At 43.0% G+C, this 20,117-nt stretch overlaps 1 protein-coding gene across 2 annotated transcripts in view; it reads right to left on the bottom strand.

The window, feature by feature from the left end:
- LOC143777595 (prostaglandin reductase 1-like) overlaps positions 1–20,117 on the bottom strand; it is a 117,279-nt gene that overhangs the window by 13,354 nt on the left and 83,808 nt on the right. For both annotated transcript variants that reach the window (XM_077267359.1, XM_077267443.1), the window contains 2 exons: positions 17,143–17,248; positions 6,232–6,350 (listed from right to left, as the gene is read on the bottom strand). In XM_077267359.1, the coding sequence (XP_077123474.1) occupies positions 6,232–6,350; positions 17,143–17,248 (225 nt within the window). The remainder of the gene's footprint in view (positions 1–6,231; positions 6,351–17,142; positions 17,249–20,117) is intronic.

Genomic DNA, 20,117 nt, shown 5'->3' with positions numbered 1-20,117 from the left:
CGCAGCTGTGCTACTCCAGCATCAATTCACATCACAAGTGGAGAGCACGAAGTGGTCTTAGACAACGCGTGCCCTTTCTAATTGTGCGCTGTCATTCAAGACATGGGACTGGCAAATATCTATTATATAATTGTCTAAGGGTCACTTCCGTCTTTCTGTCTGTCCTTCTGTCTTTCTTTCTGTCTGTCATGGAAATCCCAAGTTGCTGATTGGTCACGGCAAAACAGCCACGACCAATCAGCGACGGGCACAGTCCGGCGGCAAAATGGCCGCTCCTTACTCCCCGCAGTCAGTGCCCGCTCCATACTCCCCACCAGTCAGCGCTCACACAGGGTTAATGGCAGCGTTAACGGACCACGTTATGCCGCGGTGTAACACACTCCGTTAACACTGCTATTAACCCTGTATGACCAACTTTTTACTATGCAGCATCAATAGTAAAAAGATCTAATGTTAAAAATAATAAAAAAAATAAAAAATAGTTATATACTCACCCTCCATCAGCCCCTCGGATCCAAAACAGGCCTTTCCCACTCCTCGCGACGCTCCGGTGACCGCTCCATGCATTGCGATCTCGCGAGATGATGACGTAGCGGTCTCGCGAGGACCAGAGCGCGCGAGGAGCATCGGTAAACGCTTCGCCTGGATCCGGGGGCCAATGGAAGGTGAGTATATAACTATTTTTTATTTTAATTCTTTTTTTTAACAGGGATATGATGCCCACATTCCTATATTCTACATGGGCTGTGCAGTATACTACGTGGGCTGTGCAATATATTACGTGGGCTGTGCAATATATTACGTGGGCTGTGCAATATACTACGTGGGCTGTGCAATATACTACGTGGCTGTGCAATATACTATGTGGCTGTGTTATATACTACGTGGGCTGTGCTATATACTACGTGGGCTGTGCTATATACTACGTGGGCTGTGCTATATACTACATGGGCTGTGCTATATACTACATGGGCTGTGCTATACACTATGTGGGCTGTGTTATACACTACGTGGGCTGTGTTATACACTACGTGGGCTGTTATATACTACATGAGCTGTGTTATATGCTAAGTGGGCTGTTATAAACTATGTGGCTGTGTTATATGCTATGTGGGCTGTTATACACTCCATGGGCTGTGCTATATACTCCATGGGCTGTGTTATATACTACGTGGCTGTGCTATATACTCCATGGACTGTGCTATATACTCCGTAGGCTGTGCTATATACTACGTGGCTGTGCTATATTCTACGTGGCTGTGCTATATACTACGTGGCTGTGCTATATACTACATGGCTGTGCTATATACTCCGTGGACTGTGCAATATACTCCGTGGACTGTGCTATATACTCCGTGGACTGTGCTATATATTATGTGGCTGTGCTATATACTACGTGTCTGTGCAATATACTCCGTGGCTGTGCTATATACTATGTGGCTGTGCAATATACTACGTGGCTGTGCTATGTACTACATCAGGGGTGTCAAATTGCATTCCTCGAGGGCCTCAAACCATGCGTGTCTTCAAGATATCCTTCTCATTGCACAAGGTGCTGGAATCATTCTGTGCAGGTGATTAAATGATCACCTGTGCAATACAAGGAAATCCTGAAAACATGACCTGTTTGCAGCCCTTGAGGAATGCAGTTTGACACCCCTGTACTACATGGCTGTGCTATTTACTACGTAGGCTGTTATATACTACGTGGCTGTGCTGTATACTATGTGGCCGGCCGCGAACAATCAGCGACATGCGCAGTCCAGCCGCGAATTGGCGCGGGATTTGAACCACGCTTCGCTAGTTGGTCGCGGTTGGCCGAATCCTGTGTATTCAATGTAGTATTCTAAAATCTTCATAAATAAACTACATACATATTCTAGAATACCCAATGCGTTAGAATCGGGCTACCATTTAGTTAGGACATAACAGTGCATGATATTAGATCGATAATTAATTTCCGATTATCGGCTGCAGTGATTATTTTTTATGTTTCAGGTCCAATAATTCTGAGCAGATTAGTGGGGAACTTAGTCCTAACACCCCACCAAAAGCTCAAAAGACCTCCGATAAGGACACAGCTCAGAAGTCAGGAGAGTGCACAGTGCAGAGCTGATACAGTAGAAAGTCATAGTCTGGTCTCCTAAGCTGAAAACCGTTTTGCGCAATCAGGACAAAGACCCTCTCCAATCTACTCATAATTATTGGACCTAAAACATATAAGATATCTCCCAAAAATTAAGTTATTCATTAAATATTTAATAGTACTACTGCCTGTGTCTAATTAGTACTGTGGCTCCTGTATGATCTGCGGTCTAATGGCTGATAATAATACTGTTGTCAATGGGCATCTGTCACCCCCTGGATGATTTGTATCTATTACTATGGGCATTCAGGTAATTGAATGGTTAAACCACTTTAAGCCTCATAACTGCGGTATAGACATTGAGAAACTTATTTATAATCTTTTATGTAAATGATTTCTTCCAGCCACCTGGAAAATGGTCTAGCCATTTCTTCTACCTGAAGCAGTTAAAGAAAGCTCAAAAGACCAAATATATGAACCGCAATGACTTCATTCTTATTTAGCGCTCTTTTCAGGCAAGTTACACAGCAGATCTGCCTGAAATAGATGTTGTGTGCACATTATCTTAGGGCAGGTGAACATGACCATATTTTTGGCCTGAGTGCAATCTGACAAAACTTCAGATTACACTTGGACCAATATTATTTTACTAGATTGTGGCCCGATTCTAACGCATCGGGTATTCTAGAATATGGATGTCCCCGTAGTATATGGACAATGATGATTCCAGAATTCGCGGCAGACTGTGCCCGTCGCTGATTGATCGAGGCAACCTTTATGACATCATCGTCGCCATGGCAACCATTATGACATCTACGTCGATACTGTGCCCGTCGCCTGGCGGCCTCGACCAATCAGAGATGCGGGATTTCCAGGACAGACAGACAGACAGACAGACAGAAAAACCCTTAGACAATTATATATATAGAGCTCGTGCACACTATTATATTACAGTTCTGTTTTTTACAAAACCGTGATAGGACATCCACAAAGGTGGATGAGCCCTCTACTAAACCTTTGTATATTGCAGGTTCCATATTGAGTCATAGATAGACCTCTGTCTTATCTATCAAATCCTAAATGAATCCAACAAAAAACAAATATTGGTACGCGTCATCAGACTTAGCTTCTCACATTCTTCATACATAGGCATACAACCTGTACTCTATAATCTGTATGTATGAACCAAATAGCACATGCATAGCTCTATAATACAAAGCTGAAGAGATTTAAAGGGAACCTGTCACCAGAAATAACACTATTAGGCCGGCGTCACACTCAGCGTATGTAAATACGGTCCGTTTTTTACGGCCGTAATACGCAGAAAAGTCCCCAAAATAGTGATCCGTATGTCATCCGTAGGCAGGGTGTGTCAGCGTATTTTGCGCACGGCATCCTCCGTATGTAATCCGTATGGCATCCGTACTGCGATATTTTCTCGCAGGCTTGCAAAACCGACATCTAATGGATTTATGTGCTCAAATGTTCGTTAAAACATATATACAGTATATATATATATATATATATATATATATATGTCATTGAGACACATATATATATATATTCTGTATTTATATTTAATTCAGCGCGAGATATGTGAAAAGCCGGTAATTCAATTGCCGGCTTTTCATTTCTCCTTCCCAAACCCGACAGGATATGAGATATGGTTTACATACAGTAAACCATCTCATATCCCTTTTTTTTTTGCATATTCCACACTACTAATGTTAGTAGTGTGTATGTGCAAAATTTGGGCACTGTAGCTTGTAAAATAAAGGGTTAAATTGCGGAAAAAATTGGCGTGGGCTCCCGCGCAATTTTCTCCGCCAGAGTGGTAAAGCCAGTGACTGAGGGCAGATATTAATAGCCTAGAGAGGGTCCATGGTTATTGGCCCCCCCTGGCTACAAACATCTGCCCCCAGCCACCCCAGAAAAGGCACATCTGGAACATGCGCCTATTCTGGCACTTGGCCACTCTCTTCCCACTCCCATGTAGCGGTGGGATATGGGGTAATGAAGGGTTAATGTCACCTTGCAATTGTAAGGTGACATTAAGCCCGATTAATAATGGAGAGGCGTCAATTATGACACCTATCCATTATTATTCCAATAGTACTAAATGGTTAATAAAACACACACACATTATTTACACGTATTTTAATGAAATAAAGACAAATGTTGTTGTAATATTTTACTAGACTCTTAATCCACCTGAAGACCATCGTCCTGAAACAAAGTTAAAAAAACAAACAACAATATTCCATACCTTCCGTCGTTATGTCCCACGATGTAAATCCATCTGAAGGGGTTAAATCATTTTAAAAACCCCGGGTACTGAATGGAAAGCAGTTTGATCTGTAGTTACCTTGAGTCGTGGTGATGCGCCCTCTGCTGAATGTCCTCATATGAACTTGAGCGTGGGAACTTTTCCAAGGCTCCAGTTCATGAGGACATCCAGCAGAGGGCGCATCACTGCAACTCAAGGTAACTACAGATCACCCTGCTTTCCATTCAGTACCCGGGGCTTTACAGGCAGGAGCGAGTGCTTTAGCACAGCTCCTGGCTGTAAAATGATTTAACCCCTTCAGATGGATTTACTTCGTGGGACGTGACTGATCATCGGAAGGTATGAGATATTGTTGATTTGTTATTTTTACTTTTTCACAGAACGAGGGTCTTCAGCTGGATTAAGAGAATAATAAAATATTACACCAACATGTGTCTTTATTTCATTAAATAATGTGTGTGTGTTTTATTAACCATTTAGTACTAATGGATTAATAATGGATAGGTGTCATAATTGACGCATCTCCATTATTAATCTGGCTTAATGTCACCTTACAATAGCAAGGTGACATTAACCCTTCATTACCCCATATCCCACCGCTACACGGGAGTGGGAAGAGAGAGGCCAAGTGCCAGAATAGGCGCATCTTCCAGATGTGCCTTTTCTGGGGTGGCTGGGGGCAGATGTTTGTAGCCAGGGGGGGCCAATAACCATGGACCCTCTCTAGGCTATTAATATCTGCCCTCAGTCACTGGCTTTACCACTCTGGCTGAGAAAATTGCGCGGGAGCCCACGCCAATTTTTTCCGCGATTTAAACCTTTATTTTACAAGCTACAGTGCCCAAATTTTGCACATACACACTACTAACATTAGTAGTGTGGAATATGTAAAAAAAAAAGGGATATGAGATGGTTTACTGTATGTAAACCATGTCTCATATCCTGTCAGGTTTGGGAAGGAGAAATGAAAAGCCGGCAATTGAATTACCGGCTTTTCTCTCTAACACCGCTGCGTATTTCTCGCAAGTCACACTGCTGGTCCGGGTGTAATCCATATTTTTCTCGCCCCCATAGACTTTCATTGGCGATTTTTTTTGCGCAATACGGTGACAAACGCAGCATGCTGCAATTTTGTACGGCCGTACAAAACCGTATAATACGGATCAGTAAAATACGGCTGATAGGAGCTGGGACATAGGGAATCATTGGGCCGTGTGTTATGCGTATTTTACGGGTGTATTTTCTGCGCTCATACGTCCGTAAAACTCGCCAGTGTGACGCCGGCCTCAACCTGCAAATATGCAGTTAATCTGGACGTTATTAACATTATTATGCTGCTGGGGCCTACACGTATCGAGGAGAAAATGAACTTTATTCTCCCAGCCAGCATTCAGTTTCAGTCATGGGGGCACCACGGTTGTGAATACCAAGAACGTGTGCAACGTTCGAATATCGTCTGGTAACAATATCCACCTTCCCCCCATCATTTCATCATTGACATAGCTCCACCATTTTCTATCATATTTTTTGGACACTTTTTTGTTTTTTAAAGAAACCTTGAATAAAGAAGCTTGTTGTTTTTACAAGAACTTGGCGTCCCATGAGCTGGATCTTCCTTCACTCTCTTTTTAGAGCGATGACTGAACCCATGGCGTCCCGCCCGCGTGGCTGAAACCGAATGCTGGCGGGGAGAATAAAGATCATTTTTTCCCCGCTGCATCCGTGCAGGGGCCGGACAGCATCATAGCGCTGTTAACCTGCAGATTAACCCTATATGTGCAGGTTAATAGCATTGTTTCTGGTGACAGGTTCCCTTTAATGTGTCTCCATATCCAAAGCATTAGAGTAGAAAAGTTACCTCAACAACCCATTGCATCAGTTTCTCCAAACCCTCATTATATCTGTTCATCCAGCGTAGCACTGTGAAGCCTTCCATCCGCAGTTCTTGGAAGATTAAGGGAAGATGGACATATTCTCCTGCAGCAAATCAAGGCCATTAGTTCATATCATTCCTAAATGTACGTCTTAGGGCTCATTCAGATATCAGTTTTTATTGTACAAGCGCCATTTTATCAAAATCTGGCATTTGTCGCTGGTATGTGGTAATAACTTTAGAATGCTTCTACCTGGTGATTCCAAGAATGTATTTTTTTTTTTCTGTTTAAAAGTTTTTTATTGAAGGATGTAATATTTATGTTCACAAAATTATGTAATACAATAATCCATACATTAGTATACAATTCAATGTCTCATGAGCATCAAATATTTGAAACATGTAAGATTATAAACAGAGTCCATGAGAGTAGTAAACACAATAGTATCACATATTCAAAAGAAAAATGACCTTCATTTTAACTTATTTTTTGTTTCAGTTTTAAGCAATAAAATAAAGATTATAAAACAAACAATAACTTTTCATTGTTGAATCTATCACAACCTACAAAGAACAGTTATTTAGTGTATTGTCACTTCCGTCACACCCTGACATGTCAATTAATCAAACCAACAATATCCCTCTATTGTAAGAACCTTCCTAACCCACTGGCAACAATTATTTGATGATTTGTCACTCCTGTCCCATCCTATCCTGTCCAGTAGATCGGATCGGGGGGTCGCCTGCCACCATCCTCGTAATATACCATGAGGACTGTTCAAAACAAGCTGTAAGATGAGTTTTTACCTCTTCAGAGAACAAGTCAATAAAACTCTCCCATGTATCAAAAAAGCGGGGCACCATGCGATCTTCCCCCAGCTGCGTCTCTATCCATTCCATACGGAACACATGTTTTAATTTATTTAAAAACATTATCAGTGTTGGAGGTTCTGCTGTTATCCATTGTTGTAATATACATTTTTTCCCTACCATGGACACTATGGATGCCAAACGTTTGGCCCCTCTTGTAATTCGTAAAACTTCTCTAGGCCATATTCCCAATATCGCCCACTCTGCCGTATAGGGTATATAATTCAAGAGGTGATCTAGACAGAAGCTTTTTACCTCCCCCCAAAACCTTATAATAACCGGGCAATCCCAAAATTGATGATAAAGGTCTGCCCCAGAAGCTGCACACTTCAAACAATTAGCCGATTGAGATAGACCCATAAGAAACGAACGATGTGGGGATATATATGTGCCATGGTACAATCTAAGTAACATTTCCCTATAAGAAGAGGCCGGCAAAACCTCAAGAATGTATTTTTTTTGTAGCACATGGTACTATATGTCAGTAGTAAATTTAGGACAATATTCAAAATTTTTATTTTATGCCCTTAAAACAATCATACTACACAAAACATTTATCATATTCCTACCATCCTTTTATTTTTTAGGAATTTAGAAGCAATTATTCAAGGCATTTTCCGAAACCTAATTTTTTAGGAGTCCACCTGCCTGTTAAAGCCCAGATTTTGCAGGAATTGTGTTCAGGCGCCTCATTGCTGCTCACCAGGCAGCATAAGTGACATGACAACTTAAGGCCATGTTCACACGATCCTTTTTTTGATCCTTTTTTTGATCCTTTTTTTTTCAGGTCCTGATTTGGAAAACCCGCAGTGCAAAACTGCACTGCTGATTTTCCTGCAGTTTCTTCTGTGGATTCCTCTGCGGGTTTTCAACAGCACTTTCCTATTGGTGCCTGTTGAAAACAGGAGCTGAATCCGCAGAAAGAAGTGACATGGTACTTCTTTTTTTCTGCAGGCAAATCCTCGCGGATTTGCCTGAGAAAAAAAGGATAATGGGCACAGCGGTTTTTGTTTTCCATAGAGTAACATTGGACTGTACCCTGCATGGAAAAAGGACCTGAAAAAAAAAAGGATCAAAAAAAGGATCGTGTGAACATAGCCTTAGTCTCTGTTTCAGTACATTTACAGCTGTACTAAATTTATAAAGTTTTTTTTTACATTTTGCTTTTTTACAGACTAAAAACATTAAAAAAATATTTGTTTATGAGTCGTCCGCCAGGGCAGTGGGGTTACTCGGTATCGGGTCATGGTGGCTGCCACCCAGTCCGTGGCCCTGGGCGCTCAATTAAAAGGGGAACGGTCTTTTAAGGGGAATTGTAATAAAGATTGTGTTCGTGATGCCACCTGTGGTTCTTGGTCAGAGGGGACCGATGCTGCTTAACCCCTTCATGACCTTGGGATTTTCCGTTTTTCCGTGTTCGTTTTTCGCTCCCCTCCTTCCCAGAGCCATAACTTTTTTATTTTTCCATCTATATGGCCATGTGAGGGCTTATTTTTTGCGGAACGAGTTGTACTTTTGAATGACTTCATTGGTTTTACCATGTCATGTACTAGAAAATGGGAAAAAAATTCCAAGTGCGGCGAAATTGCAAAAAGAGTGCAATCCCACACTTGTTTTTTGTTTGGCTTTTTTGCTAGGTTCACTAAATGCTAAAACTGACCTGATATTATGATTCTACAGGTGATTACGAGTTCATAGACACCAAACATGTCTAGGTTCTCTTTTATCTAAGTGGTGAAAAAAATTCTTTTTTTTATTGTTTTATTTTGAATGGGGCGAAAGGGGGGTGATTTAAACTTTTATATTTTTTTATTTTTTTCAATTTTTTTTTTACTTTTTATATTTAACTTTTGCCATGCTTCTATAGCCTCCATGGGAGGCTAGAAGCTGGCACAACTCGATCGGCTCTGCTACATAGCAGTGATCATCAGATCGCTGCTATGTAGCTCTATTGCAGGCTTGCTATGAGCGCCGACCACAGGGTGGCGCTCACAGCAAACCAGCATCAGTAACCATAGAGGTTTCAAGGACTTCTATGGTTACTATGCAGAAGCATCGCTGACCCCGATCATGTGACGGGGTCGGCGATGCGCTCATTTCCGGCCCTTTGGCCGGAAGCGCCGGTTAAATGCCGCTGTCTGTGTTTGACAGCGGCATTTAACTAGTTAATAGCAGCGGGTGAATCGCGATTTCACCCGCCGCTATTGCGGGCACATGTTAGCTGTTCAAAACAGCTGACATGTTCCGGCTTTGATGTGGGCTCACCGCCGGAGCCCGCATCAAAGCGGGGGTTCTGACCTCGGACGTACTATTCTGTCTGAGGTTAGAAAGGGGTTAAAGGGGTCCTCTGGGGTGATGTTACTGTAGCAAAGATGGTGACACTTCCCACTGGTGAAGCAGGGTCCCCAGGGCTCCAAAGGTGTATGGCAAGGATGGTGTGGTAGCTGCCGGCAAATAAACGGAGGACACAGAGTTGTAACGTCTTCACATGGTTTACTGGTGGTAGCAGGCCACAGTCCAGGGTAAAAGGAACAGGTGATCCCTCTCCCATGTGAGGTCCTTAAGCGTACCTTCTTGCACTCGTATGCGAGGTCCTTGCTGCCTGTGGCTTCAGTACAAAGTCCTCTCTCCTGTATTGGGACAGTTACCTGTATGATGGGCTGTTGTGAATTTATCTTTTTGGCTCCCTCTAGTGGTTACTAGTGATTTGACTCTGGGATTGTCTGCCATCCCTTGTATGCTCACCTGGGTCGTTAGGTCAGGGGTGTTGCTATATAAGCTCCCTGGACCTTCAGTTCAATGCCTGGCAACGTTGTAATCAGAGCTAACCTGTTGTGCTCTGGTCTACTGATCCTGGTTCCTTCTAGATTAAGCTAAGTCTGCTTTCTTGCTTTTTGCTATTTGTTTTTGTTTGCATTTTTGTCCAGCTTGTACATAATCTGTATCCTAACCTTGCTGGAAGCTCTAGGGAGGCTGGAGTTCTCCCCCCGGGCCGTTAGACGGTTCGGGGGTTCTTGAATTTCCAGTGTGGATTTTTAATAGGGTTTTTGTTGACCATATAAGTTATCTTACTACATTCTGCTATTAGTAAGTGGGCCTCTCTTTGCTAAACCTAGTTCATCTCTGTGTTTGTCATTTCCCCTTACCTCACCGTTATTATTTGTGGGGGGCTTGTATCCTACTTTTGGGGTCTTTTCTCTGGAGGCAAGAGAGGTCTTTATTTTCCTCTTCCAGGGGTAGTTAGTTCTCCGGCTGGCGCGAGACATCTAGCGACCAACGTAGGCATTTTCCCCGGCTACTTCTAGTGTTGGCGTTAGGAGTAGATATATGGTCAATCCAGTTACCACTGCCCTATGAGCTGGATTTTTGTATTTTGCAGACTCACTTATTCCTCTGAGACCCTCGCCATTGGGGTCATAACAATGGGCAGTGTGAGCCTTTTTATAGGGTCTCTATCACGACCCGGGATCTTAGAGTACTGCTGCACCTTCAGGTGTGGATGCAGCCAAATTACATAAAGTCCTATGCCCTCCAGTTCTGCCGTGCGACCCGGAGTACAACACAGCCTCGGGCTCCGAGTGCCCGATTCCTGCGCTTTGGCTCTGAGGGTGCCTGGTCACAGTTCCCCTCTGAGCCCCTTTCCTTCTACTGTGCTTCTTTCCTCTGATGCCTCACTACAATCCAACACTTCAGGTTTCCTTCCTTTCCAGGAGCTGCAGCTCAGTCCTGGCTGCATGGCTCCACTCTCTGCTCTCACTCCTTCCTCTTCCACAGTCTCTCCAGACTGAACTGACTCCTCCTCCAGGCAAGAACACTTAAAGCTGGGGAAGCTTCCCTGAATCCGGGTTCAGAGCTCCCCCTTCTGGCCTGGATTCAGAATGTGTTGCATGTGGGTGCATTACCTGGTAAAGGGAATCCTCCTTGCTTTCAAGCATGATATTGCCCTCCCCAAAAGGATGGCAACATCACTGTAACAACCGGTTACCTGGGGTGTTACATTTATGCATGGCGATATTCTGAGAGGCATACATTATCTGTTTTCTGGTGACAGAGCTCTGTGAATACTTATTTTTTTGCAGGATAATTTGACATTTTCAGTGATTTGTGTTTCTTTATTACATATTTAATTTCAGTTTTTTATTTGCTATGGAACTTGAAAGACTTCTAGCCCTTGCACTGACACACAGCCTATTAGACCCAGACTAATGGAGACAGTAGCTGGCAGACCCAGAGACCAAGGCCGCTGCCTACCATAACAGCCATAGGCATCAGGTTGCAGGTAGCCAATGGGTTGAAAGAGGGTGCCCCCTCCTGTAATAACCTAGAAGCATATTATATATGCCATTGACCATGGTATCAAGGGGGTGAAACAGCTAGGTGCTAGCTCCAAAATTGGCTGTGCTATGGAGCTTAGCTGTAATTTATACCAACCTACTGTGTCTGCCTGGTCACCATGACATAAATGCACATCAGATGTCAGCAATTGCTTCTTGACATGTAGGTCATTTGCTGGGAAGGGGTTAAAATTTTACCTTGTAAATATTGTGAGTAAAAACTTTCTAGAAGTTTCCTGAATCTTATAAATTTACATTGAATCTTGTTAAAAAAAGGCACAAAACTTCAGAATGTGCATCCTGTCCTGATAAAAGTCTGCTGTTACTCTATGTGCATGCAGACTTCTGAATCCTTACAGCCTGCGATCCCCACTCTGTCACAATTCTCCAGTGTTGCTGGCGAGAGTGGATGGTTGTGTGTAATTTGCTTATTTCTGGCCACATTCCGACTAGACATGCTTGGCTCGCTCAATACACGTGACTTGCTCAAGACCGAGAACTTCTTCGAATGCTGGATCATGTTTGAAACATGTCAGTGTTTCTGTGTACACCAAGTGGTATTTAACCCCTTAACGACCGCCGATACGCCTTTTAACGGCGGCCGCTAAGGGTACTTAATCCACAGCGCCGTTAATTAACGGCGCTGTGGAAAAAGTGAATAGCGCCCCCCAGAGTCGGATTTTCTCTGGGGTCTCGGTTGCCGAGGGTAGCCGAGACCCCAGAGAACATGATTCGGGGGGGTTTTACCGACCCCCGAGTTGCGATCGCCGGTAATTAACCGTTTACCGGCAGTCGCAACAAAAAAAAACAAAACGCGATTTGCCGTTTAATTTCTCTGTCCTCCGATGTGATCGCACATCGGAGGACAGAGAAATGTGGTCCCCGATGGCCCCCAATAGCCCCCCAATACTCACCTACCTCCCCCGGTGCTCCTCGTGTCTCCTCATGGGCGCCGCCATCTTTTTTCCGGGAAAAAATGGCGGGCGCACGCGCAGTGCGCCCGCCGCCCGGCACCCGGAAGATCTTTGGGGTCTCGGCTGCCGGGGGTAGCCGAGACCCCAAAGAACATGATCGGGGTCGGTTTGCACCGACCCCTGCTTTGCGATCGCCGGTAATTAACAGTTTACCGGCGACCGCAAAAAAAAAAAAAAAAAGCGATCAGTTATTTCTCTGTCCTCTGATGTGATTGCACATCAGAGGACAGAGAAATAGGGGGATTCGGGGACCCTATCATACTCACCCGGGGTCCCTGGGTCCTCTTCTGTCTTCTCCTGCCAGCCGGCTTTTTCATCATGGCGGGCGCATGCGCAGTGGGCCCGCCATCTGCTGCCATCTGCCGGCCGGCAGGAGAAGGCAAGTTGGGGCTAAAATTAGGGTTAGGGTTAGGGTTAGGGTTAGAGTTAGGGTTAGAGTTAGGGTTAGGGTTAGGGTTAGAGTTAGGGTTAGGGTTAGGGTTAGAGTTAGGGTTAGGGTTAGAGTTAGGGTTAGGGTTAGAGTTAGGGTTAGGGTTGGGGCTAAATTTAGGGTTAGGGTTAGGGCTAGGGTTAGGGTTAGGCTACTTTCACACTAGCGTTTTTTGGCTTCCGTCGCAATGCGTCGTTGGAGAAAAAACGCATCCTGCAAAAGTGCTTGCAGGATGCGTTTTTTCTCCATTGGCTTGCATTAGCGACGCATTGCGACGGATTGCCACATGTCGCATCCGTCGTGCGACGGATGCGTCGTGCTTCGGCGGACCGTCGACACAAAAAAAACTACATGTAACTTTTTTGTGCGACGTGTCCGCCATTTCCGACCGCGCATGCGTGGCCGGAACTCAGCCCCCGCCTCCCCGCACCTCACAATGGGGCAGCGGATGCGTTGAAAAAACAGCATCCGCGGCACCCGTTGTGCGGCGCTTACAACGCTAGCGTCGGTACGTCGGCCCGACACACTGCGATGGGCCGAGTACGACGCTAGTGTGAAAGTAGCCTTAGGCTAAAAAAAGTCAAATGGTACTCCCTCCCTTCTGAGCTCTGCCGTGCGCCCAAACAGTGGTTTACCCCCACATATGGGGCATCAGCGTACTCGGGATAAATTGGACAACAACTTTTGGGGTCCAATTTCTCCTGTTACCCTTGTGAAAATAAAAACTTGGGGGCTAAAAATCTTTTTTGTTGGAAAAAAATATATTTTTTTATTTTCACTACTCTGCATTATAAACTTCTGTGAAGCACTTGAGCTTTCAAAGTTCTCACCACATATCTAGATAAGTTCCTTAGGGGGTCTAGTTTCCAAAATTTGGTCACTTGTGGGGGTTTCTACTGTTTAGGTACATTATGGGCTCTGCAAACGCAATGTGACACCTGCAGGCCATTCCATCTAAGCCTGCATTCCAAATGGCGCTCCTTACCTTCCGAGCCCTCCCATGCGCCCAAACAGTGGTTCCCCCCACATATGGGGTATCAGCGTACTCAAGACAAATTGGACAACAACTTTTGGGGTCCAATTCCTCCTGTTACCCTTGTGAAAATAAAAATTTTGGGGCTAAAAAAATCTTTTTTGTGGGAAAAAAAATATTTTTTATTTTCACTACTCTGCATTATAAACTTCTGTGAAGCACTTGGGCATTCAAAGTTCTCACCACATATCTAGATAAGTTCCTTGGGGGGTCTATTTTCCAAAATGGGGTCACTTGTTGGGGGTTTCTACTGTTTAGGTACATTAGGGGTCTGCAAACGCAACATAACGCCCGCAGACAATTCTATCAAAGTTTGCATTCCAAAATGGTGCTCCTTCCCTTCCGAGCTCTGCCGTGCGCCCAAACAGTGGTTTACCCCCACATATGGGGTACCAGCATACTCAGGACAAATTGGACAACAACTTTTGGGGTCCAATTTCTCTTGTTACCCTTGTGAAAATAAAAACTTGGGGGCTAAAAAATCTTTATTGTTAAAAAATATATATTTTTTATTTTGACGACTCTGCATTATAAACTTCTGTGATGCACTTGGGCATTCAAAGTTCTCACTACACATCTAGATAAGTTCCATGGGGGGTCTAGTTTCCAAAATGGGGTCACTTTTGGGGGGTTTCTACTGTTTAGGCACATCAGGGGCTCTCCAAACGCGACATGGCGTCCGATCTCAATTCCAGTCAATTTTACATTGAAAAGTCAAATGGCGCTCCTTTGCTTCCGAGCTCAGCCATGCGCCCAAACAGTGGTTTACCCCCACATATGGGGTGTCGGCGTACTCAAGACAAATTGTACAACAGCTTCTGGGGTCCATTTTCTCCTGTTACCCTTGGTAAAATAAAAATTTGGAGGCAAAAAGATCATTTTTGTAGAAAAAATGCGATTTTTTTATTTTCACGGCTCTACGTTATAAACTTCTGTGAAGCACCTGGGGGTTTAAAGTGCTCACCACACATCTAGATAAGTTCCTTAAGGGGTCTAGTTTCCAAAATGGTGTCATATGTGGGGGGTCTCTACTGTTTAGGCACATCAGCGGCTCTCCAAACGTGACATGGCGTCCGATCTCAATTCCAGCCAATTCTACATTGAAAAAGTAAAACGACACTCCTTCTCTTCCAAGCTCTGCGGTGCGCCCAAACAGTGGTTTACCCCCATATATGGGGTATCGACGTACTCAGGAGAAATTGCACAACAACTTTTGTGGTCTAATTTCTCCTGTTACCCTTGTGAAAATAAAAATTTGGGGGCAAAAAGATCATTTTTGTAGAAAAAATGAGATTTTTTATTTTCACGGCTCTACGTTATAAACTTCTGTGAAGCACTTGGGGGTTCAAAGTGCTCACCACACATCTAGATAAGTTCCTTAAGGGGTCTAGTTTCCAAAATGGTATCACTTGTGGGGGGTTTCCACTGTTTAGGCACATCAGGGGCTCTCCAAACGCGACATGGCATCCGATCTCAATTCCAGCCAATTCTGCATTGAAAAAGTCAAACGGTGCTCCTTCACTTCCAAGCTCTGCGGTGCGCCCAAACAGTGGTTTACCTCCACATATGGGGTATCGACGTACTCAGGAGAAATTGCACAACAACTTTTGTGGTCTAATTTCTCCTGTTACCCTTGTGAAAATAAGAATTTGTGGGCGAAAAAATCATTTTTGTGAAAACAAATGCGATTTTTTTATTTTCACGGCTCTACGTTATAAACTTCTGTGAAGCACTTGGGGGTTCAAAGTGCTCACCACACATCTAGATAAGTTCCTTGGGGGTCTAGTTTCCAAAATGGTGTCACTTGTGGGGGGTTTCCACTGTTTAGGCACATTAGGGGCTCTCCAAACGCGACATGGCGTCCGATCTCAATTCCAGCCAATTCTGCATTGAAACAGTCAAACGGTGCTCCTTCACTTCCAAGCTCTGCGGTGCGCCCAAACAGTGGTTTACCTCCACATATGGGGTATCGGCGTACTCAGGAAAAATTGCACAACAAAATTTGTGGTTAAATTTCTGTTTTTACACTTGTGAAAATTAAAAAAAATGGTTCTGAAGTAAAATGTTTGCAAAAAAAAGTTAAATGTTCATTTTTTTCTTCCACATTGTTTTAGTTCCTGTGAAGTACGTAAAGGGTTAATAAACTTCTTGAATGTGGTTTTGAGCAGCTTGAGGGGTGCAGTTTTTAGAATGGTGTCACACTTGGTTATTTTCTATCATATAGACCCCTCAAAATCACTTCAAAGGTGATGTGGTCCCTAAAAAAAAATGGTGTTGTAAAAATGAGAAATTGCTGGTCAACTTTTAACCCTTATAACTCCCTAACAAAAAAAAAATTGTTTCCAAAATTGTGCTTATGTAAAGTAGACATGTGAGAAATGTTATTTATTAACTATTTTTTGTGACATATCTCTCTGATTTAAGGGCATAAAAATACAAAGTTTGAAAATTGCAAAATTTTAAAAATTTTCGCCATATTTCCATTTTTTTCATAAATAATCGCAAGTAATATCGAAGAAATGTTACCACTAACTTGAAGTACAACATGTCACGAAAAAACAATCTCAGAATCAGCGTTCCAGAGTTATAACCTCATAAATTGACACTGGTCAGAATTGTAAAAATTGGCTCGGTCATTAAGTACCAAATTGGCTCTGTCACTAAGGGGTTAAACCCCGTAGCCAAAATAAGACATACTGGTATGTCACACGCCAGCTCCCTGACTGTGATGCAGGATCACACACCGAGCCTGCATCTTTCCCGGTAGATGATGGCTGATTCAATCAATAGAGGTGCTGAGCGGGATTACAGGGCCAGCTCTTTGTCTTTCTGCTCCTTCTCTCATGTCTGCCAAATTGCATACAGGTATAACAGAGAGAGGGAGGAGGGCCGTTTGGGGAAGGAAAGCCATTGGACAATAAGTGACACATTGCATTCTGGGTAATGAGGGCAAGGAACTGAGAACACAGATCAAGAGTAAGTATCCATTCCAATTAGAGTGAATGGAAAAATGGTGACAATTCATAGACATTAGAGGATTGCTTTGTACACGAGAAGCAGTTTTAAAGTGTGGGGTGATGATGGTAGAAAGACTATGCTTTTACTTTAGTATTTGGGTGGAATAACAGGGACACTATAGAGGCAATATTTATGTTATCTAAATTGTTGCATAGAGGTATTCCTACTTCCCTGTCTGTAGATTGTTAAAATAATGATATCAGGTGATAGAATTTTGCTTATAAATATTATAATTACCTTTTTTAGGTGTTGTATCATTGTACAAGGCAATAGCTCCACAAACAGCGATTCTTCCATATTTTCTCATCTGAAGTAAGGCCGCATCTGCAAAATGTCCTCCAACCTAAAGCAGATAAAAGGCAGAGACACACAAGTTCTTCAATAGCATGGATATACAGTTGTGTGAAAAAGTGTTTGCCCCCCTCCTGATTTCCTATTCTTTTGCATGTTTGTCACAGTTAAATGCTTCAGATCACAAAGCAAATTTAAATATTAGACAAAGATAACACAAGTAAACACAAAATGCAGTTTTTAAATGAAGGTCTTTATTATTAAGGGAAGAAGAAATCCAAACCTACAGGGCCCTGTGTGAAAAAGCTATCTCCCTCACTTAAAACATAAATTAACTGTTGTTTATCACATCTTTAGGAAGCTGAGTAATGCTTTTGGGCTTTTCACGCAGATGGGCAAAGCATACTACGTGTGCGCGAGGCAAGATTGCATTACGAACGCGCGAACTATGGAGGAAACCTACTCAAATTCCTGAAAATATTGCTGACAGCGGGGAAGGATTGGGAGGAGGAAAGAAGACAAAACACCGTCCATCTGACCGAACACAGCACATTTACATAGCCCGCCAATTTGAGGTGACAGATGTGGAGCACCCCCACTGCCGCAGGGCCGAGGGGTACCCGGTACCGGGGTCTCTCTGTCTCGGTTCTGGGATTGTCACGGTGGCTAGGCCCGGTCCGTGACCCTGCTGAGGGGTGTCCAATGAAAGTGGAGAGTGAGGACGGTGTGGTGCAGGTCGCGATGAATAACGAGGACACCAGGTTGCAGTCTCTTTACCTCTTTACTGAAGGTGAATGTGTACTGTTTGTTTTTTTTACTTTTACAATGGTAACCAGGGTAAACATCAAGTTACTAAGCGCGGCCCTGCGCTTAGTAACCCGATGTTTACCCTGGTTACCACTGTAAAACATCGCTGGCATCGTTGCTTTGGCTGTCAAACAAAATACGACGATACACGCCGATCTGATGACCAAATAAAGTTCTGAACTTTCAGCAACGACCAGCGATATCACAGCAGGATCCTGATCGCTGCTGCGTGTCAAACACAACGATATCGCTATCCAGGACGCTGCAACGTCACAGATCGCTATCGTTATCGTTGCAAAATCGGTTAGTGTGAAGGTACCTTAACCCTAAAGGTCACAAAATATCCCACAATAACAGAAAACTGCAGGCCTCACTTGCCTCAGTTAAGGTCAGTGTTCATGACTCCACAATAAGAAAGAGACTGGGCAAAAATGGCTTGCATAGCAGAGTTCCAAGATGAAAACCACTGCTGAGCAATAATAGCATAAAGGCTCATCTCAGTTTTGCCAGAAAACATCTTGATGATCCCAAAGACTTTTGGGGGAATACTCTGTGGAATGGCGAGACAAAAGATGAACTGTTTGGAAGGTGTATATCCCATTACATTTGGCGTAGAAGCATTTCAGGAAAGGAATATCATACCAACAGTAAAATATGATAGTGGTACTGTGCTGATCTGGGGCTGTTTTGCTGCTTCGGACCTGGAAGACTTGCTATAGTAAATGGAACCATCAATTCTGCGGTCTACCAAAAAATCCTGAAGGAGAATGTCCGGCCAACTCTTCAATGTGGCTCAATTACAACAATTCTGCAAAGATGAGTGGGCCAAAATTCCTCCAGAGCGTTGTAAAAGACTCATTGCCTGTTTTCGCAACCGCTTCATTGCAGTTGTCGCTGCGAAGGGTGACCCAAGCATTTATTAGGATAAGAGGGCAAATACTTTTTCACACAGGGCCCTGTAGGTTTGGATTTCCTTTTCCCTTAATAATAAAAAACTACATTTAAAAATTGCATTTTGTGTTAACTTGTGTTATCTTTGTCTAATATTTAAATTTGTTTAGTGATCTATAAATGTATGTGTGTCAAACATTAAAAGGAATAGAAAATCAGGAAGGGGGCAAACATTATCACATAACATGATGGAGCAAGGATGAAGTACATATATAGCAGGATAGAGGATGTATATATATCAGGATGGGGGCTCCCTGTCCAAAACTTGCACTCGGGCCCATTAGACTCTACTTATGCCACTGTCAGGAAGGCTCATCTATTCACACTACATTTCTGAAAATTTTTAATTAGTCTGTTGTATAACAGGGTATTGTCAATCATTCTTTAACAAGTAGAAAATGTACAGAAATTTGCTGACACTGATGTAAAGTAAATACAGAAGTATAGTATATTTAATTACAATACATTCCACAAAAACTGGTTTTACTCCTTCACCCCGGGCCCTTTTTCCGTTTTTTGTTTTTCCCTCGCCTTCTTCCAAGTGCCATAACTTTTTATATTTGTGTGTACACATAGGCGTATGAGGGCTTGTTTTTTGCAGAATGAGTTGTACTTTTGAATGTCATCATTAATTTTACCTCATAGTGTACTGGAAAGCGGGAAAAAAAACTTTAAGTGTGGTGAAATTCCAAAAAAGTGCATTCCACAATTGTTTTTTGAGTTTTTTATATACCATGTTCACTATATTGTGAAACTGACCAGGCAATATGATTTCCCAGTACGAGTACGCAAATACCAAAGATGTATAGTTTATTTTTTATGTAAGTGGTAAAAACAAATCAGAAATTTACATTAAAAAAAAGTTTTTGCGTTTTTGCCATTTTCCAAAACCCGTAATGTTTTCATTTTTCTGTGTCTGGGGCTGGGTGATGGCTTATTTTTTGTGCCCTGAGCAGACATTTATATTAACATCATTTTTGGGTAGATACAATGTTTTGATCGCCTCATTATGCATATACAGTATATTTTCAATGGGGCAAAAAGGGGTGATTTGAATTTGTTTTTTTTTTTTTTTTTCACATTTTTCAAAACTTTTTTCCCCCACTTTTTACTGTCTTCAATCATGTTCTTAGGATACTTGAGAGCAGCATAATGTAGGGTCA

Source organism: Ranitomeya variabilis, chromosome 1 (assembly GCF_051348905.1).
Source record: "Ranitomeya variabilis isolate aRanVar5 chromosome 1, aRanVar5.hap1, whole genome shotgun sequence".
Lineage (NCBI taxonomy): Eukaryota > Metazoa > Chordata > Amphibia > Anura > Dendrobatidae > Ranitomeya > Ranitomeya variabilis.
This window is presented reverse-complemented; position numbering and strand designations above follow the sequence as displayed.